The sequence below is a fragment of the Oratosquilla oratoria genome, chromosome 28 (assembly GCF_046742065.1).
Source record: "Oratosquilla oratoria isolate Oo_2021 chromosome 28, ASM4674206v1, whole genome shotgun sequence".
NCBI classification, from domain to species: domain Eukaryota; kingdom Metazoa; phylum Arthropoda; class Malacostraca; order Stomatopoda; family Squillidae; genus Oratosquilla; species Oratosquilla oratoria.
This window is the reverse complement of record NC_134804.1, coordinates 51,237,460-51,244,959: the sequence shown is the minus strand read 5'-3', so window position 1 is coordinate 51,244,959 and position 7,500 is coordinate 51,237,460. Positions and strand designations below refer to the sequence as shown.

At 38.9% G+C, this 7,500-nt stretch overlaps 1 protein-coding gene across 17 annotated transcripts in view; it reads right to left on the bottom strand.

The window, feature by feature from the left end:
• brp (ELKS/RAB6-interacting/CAST family member bruchpilot) overlaps positions 1-7,500 on the bottom strand; it is a 696,927-nt gene that overhangs the window by 120,305 nt on the left and 569,122 nt on the right. For 13 of the 17 annotated variants that reach the window (XM_076211499.1, XM_076211493.1, XM_076211481.1 and 10 more), the window contains 2 exons: positions 5,362-5,544; positions 1,453-2,454 (listed from right to left, as the gene is read on the bottom strand). In XM_076211499.1, coding sequence (XP_076067614.1) covers positions 1,453-2,454; positions 5,362-5,544 — 1,185 coding nt within the window. The remainder of the gene's footprint in view (positions 1-1,452; positions 2,455-5,361; positions 5,545-7,500) is intronic. The other 4 variants (XM_076211489.1, XM_076211491.1, XM_076211497.1 and 1 more) reach the window with 1 other exon arrangement.

The following is a 7,500-nucleotide window of genomic DNA, read 5'->3' as shown; positions in this document are numbered from 1 at the left end:
CCATTATGGTTCCCGGACTCCAGCTTTTTTTCGTATATATATGTATATATATATATATATACATATATATATATGTATGTATGTATGTATATATATATATTTATATATTATATATATATAATATATATATATATATATATATATAGTGTATATATATATGTGTGTGTGTGTGTGTGTAAAATATGTGTATGAAAAATGTGTATGTTTATGTACATATAAAATGCATGTGCATAAATATAAATATGTACACATACATATAGAAATATATGATATATACAAAAATATATATAGATGCATGTGTGTGTATGTGTATATAAATCAGTATATACATATATATGTGTGTATATACATTTATGTAGATGTTGTATACACATTTCTATATATATATATATATATACAGTATATATACATAAAAATTTGTGTGCATTTCTTTTCTTGTATATGTGTGTGTGTGTGTGTGTGTGTGTGTGTGTGTGTGTGTGTGTGTGTGTGTGTGTGTGTGTGTTTTAGGTATCTGTGTATTTCTTCGTGTATGTGTGTGTGTGCTTGTGTACGCGCCCATATGTGTGTGGTTTTCACATGCGCGTTTCTATCAGTGTATGTGTAGTTTTACTCAAATGTATTCACGTAATTCTTATACACGTGAAAAGTGTTACACGCGCGAGCTTCTGGGCATGTGTACGTTGGTGCGACTATTTTGTACATACACACACACACACACACACACACACACACGCACGCATGCACGCACATACACATACACAAACGTACACACACAAATATATATATGTATATATATATATTTATATATATATATATATATACAAATACACATGTGTGTGTATCTGTCTATCTGCCTGTTTGTCTGTCAGTCTGTCTGTCTATCCGTGCTCAAGCGTTTGATTTTCTTTATTTGTATTTTTGTGATTATATTTTTATTTGTTATTTTGTTTTTCGTTTATGTGTATGCTATGTATTCCAGCTTGTTTGCGTACGTCTATACAATATTTGTGTTTTATAGATATATGCTTTTGTGTCTATACACGTGTACGTATGCAACTGTGTCTATGATATGTTTATGTGTGCTGCAAATGAATATGATAAAAAAACACTCATAAAAGAAAAAGACACTACTGTTAAACGCGAAGCTGAATTGATGTAGAAGAGACGCGAGTACGTACCCTCTTTAGCTAGATCCGAGTGATGCAGACCCCCCATTGACGTTGATGAAATATAGAAGTACGTACCCTAATTTAGATGAGTTTGTCTAATGGGGTGGTGATGACGTGGGTAGGGTATAGAATCAATCTGGGATGACTACATAGACACTGGTTAAATTCTATGGGGGATTTATATCATTGGTGTGAAGGGGGAGGCTCATAGGGGGGTAAAGAGGGAAGAAATGCTACACATGTATATGATATACAGGTTACAAGATTAGTTAGTACTCACCCTTCGAACTTCAGCCGCCTGCCGGTCGTAACGCTCCTGAAGCTGGTCCAGCTCGGACTGCGCTTTGTCCAAGGACTGTTGGGTCTTCTCCTGGGCGATCTGGGCCTTGCCCACCGTCGCCTGGGACCTCTCCAGCTCCTCCCGAAGCTTCTCCATCTCGGAGACGCACCTCTCCCGTTCTCCGTGCATGCGAGCTATCGTGCTCTGGGCCCTCTCGAGCTCGTCCTGGACAGAGTCCTTCTCGGACTGAGCGTTCTCGAGGCGAGCCTTGAAGCGGTAGATCTCCCCCTGGGCCTTCTCCACCTTCTCTTGCAACTGCTCGACCTCGACGTGAGAGCGCTCGTAGTCGGATTGGTTCATGCGGAGTTCGGCTTGAGCGCGCCGGAGGTCCGTCTGGCACTTGTCGAGTTTCTCCTGAAGGCGTTCGACCTCGCCCGAAGACGCGGCCGCGGTCGACGAGTTCAGGAGGGTAGGTCGAGAGTAGCCCCCCGTGTGAGATCTCTCGAGTTCGTGGTGGAGACGTTCGTTCTCAGTCCGTTGCCTTTCGATCTCGATCTCAAGCTTCGTCAGCCGGTGCCGGTAAGATTCGTAGTCACTCGTGCTCTTCCCGACTTCGCTGTGCATCTTCTCGAGTTCTGCTTTCGCCTTCCCGAGCTCAGACTGACTCGATTCGAGCTTGGCCTCCAGCTTGTCCTTCTCGGCCAGCGACCTCTCGAGACGCACCTGGAGCTTCTCGACCTCGCCCTCCAGCTGATGAAGTTTCATCTTGTACTCGGCAATGTCCCGCTCGTGAAGACTTTGTTCTTGGTTCCTCTCAGCTTCCGCGCGATCTCTCTGCTCCCGGAGCTGGACGATCTGCTTGTCCTTGTCCCCGATGGCCTCCTCCAGGGACGTCAGGGCGCCTTCTGACGTGGAGTGGTGAGCCTGCACCGCGGTGAGTCGAGCACGAGCCATGTCCACCTGGTTGTCCTTCTCCCGTAGCAGGTCCTCGAGATTCTCGATCTGAGGGATTATCAAGGGGCAGGGATACGCCAAAGAATGGTTAGTTGGGTTAAGACGCAGAATGTATTTTTTTTTTTTTTTTTTTTTTTTTTTGCAGAAGATGTTATTTAGTGTACAAGCAAACCTACCAAGTGAAGATGTTAGCAACACGTACATTTTGAGCATGTCTCCATCGCCATGCACTTAAACACTATATTAATCGTATTTTTGGACATTGATGTTAGTATTCATTTCAAAACCAACACGTAAGGAGGTTTGACAACACGATTAAAGAAACACTTTCATTAGTCAATCCATGCATAAGTGACTGGAATGGTGTACTAATGAAATTTATTGGTACCAATCTGTCAAATTCAGGTTTACTTATCAGTATAGAAGACCAGCGGCACAAGAAAAATATGATCGGAGTGAATTGATCAGTAAAAGGAACTTGAACTTACATAAGAATAAGTTCCTACAGAGTAACGCGTACGAACGTGAATCTTCATTTATGTATACACGCACACACACACACACACACACACACACACACACACACACACACACACACATTCTTAAACGATATTCAGAAATGTATCAGCCGGAATTCCTTGTTCTTGAAGGATACCCCTCGGTGAATTAAGTTAATCCAAACAATATCAAACTTCTTCTCAGCTTTTACCGTATGATTATTGTGTATACTATATAGGACTTGTCTATATGTTCCAAATGTGGAAATATTGGAATTCTTTTCAGAGGTGGGATAATGATATGACTACAAATTTAAACTAAGGTCAGCTTTCAACGCACACATCTTGAGTTAGTCCAACATCGTGAAATGACGTCTTAATATGGACTATATTTTCTTTATTTATGTGTTTATCATTATTCTTTTTTAAGAATGTCCTCGCGTTTGAATAAGAGGATACCCTTTAGTTGGACGGAGTGTCTTATGCCTTTTCCACTCCGGTCGTGGGACTATGAGTGACGACTATCTTTGTCACTTTTCTGGTCAGGGGACTGATGTAGTGGCCATAAACACAACCCAACATCGGGCTAGCGACGTGGTGTTGTAAAATTCACGTTGTTTCCATGGAAACAATTCAGGGCAAAACCAACGACTTGTGGCGGACCACCCCACTGAACCTTCCCGAGCACAACTCCTTCATATGAGAATCACTGCTCGACCGAGTGGACCCCCAGTTCTGATGAGTTTGAGAAAATGTTCCGGAAAAAGTCCCACTACATAATGCTAAAGGATAGGTATTCCGAAGTTGTATCGTTGGATGCCAGGGATTGTGGCAGTGCTAATACGTCACGCACCCACAAAGCCAGCACTTGGGTGAACTACAATATGGCCCTGCTGGTGGATATTTGAAATATCCTCCATCCCCTCCACAGTTATATCAGCGCAGTCGAGCAAGCCTCGGATTCTCGGAGCCTTGACAGCGGCGCTACCCAAGGTGGCTCCCGGGTTCAGTGGAGACTCGTGTTGGTGGCTACACCTATTACTGGTCGGGCCGAGCTCATGGGAAGCGCTTGGAGGGTGTTGCGGTCACCATTTAAAGCGCTTTGACTCATTGGTAGTGACGCTAAAATTGTTCGATGAGTTACTCATGCATGTGAGGACTAAACACACCCTAGGTCACATCTCTCTCGCTGTGGTATTCTCTCTATCTATATGAGAGTTTTTGAAGAGAGGGGAGCAATCAATGCCAATCTACAGCTATGGATGTGGATAAAAACAATCAGATATCCTTAGACATAGGAAGCTCCAGGAAATATTACTGGCTTGTGGTTCCATTGGAGTGACTTGCATTGTTGGTCTTGATATTCCAGAATTGATCGTGCAAAGCAGGAGATTGTCCATGTTCTCGCTAACGTCCATTGCAAAATTTGCCTTTCAGAACTCTAGGACGTCCAGGATTTTTTTTTTCTAATTGGCCAATACGAGGTCTTGGTTTGTTATATCATCAAAATGAAAGAATGCAAACCAAAACTGATCAAATATGTCACTGAATTGAAGGGGTCGGCTCTGTCCCGACAATGCTTATTACGGCAGACCCTATGCAATCTAACATTTGATGATCGTGCAATAATTGATCCACTGATGAGCCATTTGCTTACTTCAGAACCAGCGAAATATTACATAGTAATCCATGTTTATCTTATTGGCATATTCATGGAAATAAGATTTTTTCTTAGTTCTTCGGAACCCAAACGTATTATATTTTTTTCTGGCTAATATAAAACAATGTTACTCAGTTTGTAGAAACTCATGGGCCTCAAAGAAGGCAACCAGAATATATTTCAAAAAGATGACGTAGTCGAGAAAGGATCTGAAAATACAGTTCAACCTTTTGACTGCAAAGAACGAAATTAACTTGCCTTGAAATAGACCACATATGATCTAAATCACACTGGAATTGCAGTATTACTCTCTATGACCTGTCACGAGAGAATAAAACAGTTTAGTGAAGAAATCACATCATATTTTCTTGTGCCAAAAGTCTACCATACTATAAGGAAAACAAATGACAGATAATGTTCTTTCTTGTTTGATTGGGCCACTAGGAGTAAATAAGGGCATGTAAAGACATTGTAAGTACTCTTGTAAGGACCTCGTAATTCAAGGCCTCACAAGGACTTCAACATCTCTAAAGGACCTCCTGAAGACGCCGTTAGGGACCCAAGAGGACCTTCAGAACCCTTAGTAAGGACCTTACAAGTAATGGTAAGGATAACGCGAAAACATAAGAGCTTTATGAAAAAAAGGCGAATTCGCGAAACTAGATCTTGACTTCTTGGGCTCGAGGGACTTGGGTACGACGAAAAGGGAGGGAAAATTTTGGGAAGGAAAAGGGGTGTGGGGGCGGGGGGGAGGTGAATTCGGGGGGGGAAAGGATGTGAAGAGTGAGGCCCACGAACCTTCCTTTGTAAGACATTAATCTTTCTGTCCTTAATGTCATTGTGATCGCGAATTTCGTTGAGTTCCGAGTTGAGTCTGTTTCGTTCTTGCGTCGCTTGGAGAGCTTGTTGCGTCTTCTTCTCTATAGTCTTGTTCTTCTCCTCAAGACGTTGACGAAGTTCCTCCACCTGGCGATGTACGATCTTGGGTTAGGCGAAGAGGGCGTGTATGCGGGGAAGAGAGAAAAGGGAGGCACTGTATTGTTAGGCTCTATCGCAAGCCACAGACGCTAGCTGCCGGGGTTACACAACTCGAAATCCTTATTCTTCGACAGCTAGGCTCTTATCAAACAAATTTGGAGGTGAAAATTACTCAACACTTGTTCTATTATTTCTCACTGGTATGTCAAGTATATTCAACATTATTTACAACATATTGATGCACAATACTTCAGAAGGTCATGACCATCTGTTTAAGAAGATCAAAAGTTGAGATTATGAGTAATTAGTTATTGTCTTTTTATATTTAGGAACACACAAGGATATTGATTATATTTGTATATAAACATAGATATAAACATTTGGTTAAAACGAATAACTAATTCATAACAGCACGTTTTCTAATATACATAAATGATTTAAACATATGCAGACATGTTTATATACGTATAAAGGTATGCAAAAAAAGCATATTATATATATGTATATATATGTATATGTATATATATATATATATATATATATATATATATATATACACGTATGTATATATGTATGCATGTATCTAAATATACAAATAAGCATTTTCATATTTATATACATATATACATACATACATGTACACATGCATACACATATACATACCTCCTAATATACAGAAATGATAAAAGCGCATACAGGCATGTTCATATATATATATATATATATATATATATATATATATATATATATATAAATGTATGTTTTTGAATATGCATATGTATATTATATATATATATATATATATTACATATATATATATATATATATATATATATGTGTGTGTGTGTGTGTGTGTGTGTGTGTGTGTGTGTGTGTGAGAGAGAGAGAGAGAGAGAGTATGCGTATTGAAATCATAAGTATGTACGAAGTGCTTGTCTGTATGCACATCAAAATAGCCCGCAAACATACAGCGACATACAAGAGTCTCTGATCCCTCAGTCAAATTTCTCTGGGAAGAAATATTGAGCCAATATATGTGTTCTATTAGTGCGGGACTGTTTTTTCTTGACTGTATAATAGTTGTAGGATGTAAACACTGATTATTAGCTCTCCCTTGAGTCAAATGTGGAAGTTAAGTTGAAGTCATATGAGAGAGATAATGGGCTTAGTTCAAGTATGTATGTTTGTACGTATGTATATGCATGTATGTACGAATATACTGTATATATTTAATGTATATGTACAAACATGCGTGTATGTACGCATGGGTACATATATATACATATATAATATATATATATATAGATATATATATATACATATATATATATAAATATACATACATATATATATATATATATATATATATATATACTTATGTATCAGCATACCTATACATATTTTATATGCGTTTGCATATGTTTTATCAACATATGGATGTAATTAGCAACAGATATTATGACTAAAAACAAAAAAATCACATTTTATGAAATCCTGAACATTGATGCATGCTTTATTATTAAAAATTGTATATTTTCTATGGATATATATGTATACATAAATATACATATATATATATATATATATATATATATATATATATATATATGTGTGTGTGTGTGTGTGTGTGTGTGTGTGTGTGTGTGTGTGTGTGTGTATGTGTGTATGTCTGTGTGTGTGGGTGTGCGTGTAAAAGTAAACTTTGTGTTTCATTAACGCTAATTTGTGCCGTGAATCTTTGCTCGCTTCTACCACCAGAGTAAACAGAGGAGAGACTTGTAATGAAGTATCAGAAGAAAAGAAAGTTGCACTCTCTTTAAGTAATAACCCTCCATGATAACATACTGTTATGGACTAGTAATTGTGTCTTGTGTAAGGAGAAAAACATTTGTCTTTGCCCTACATGTACACGAGTGAATATTCTTATGTGAATAATGTTGTGTGAATTTTTATTGGTCA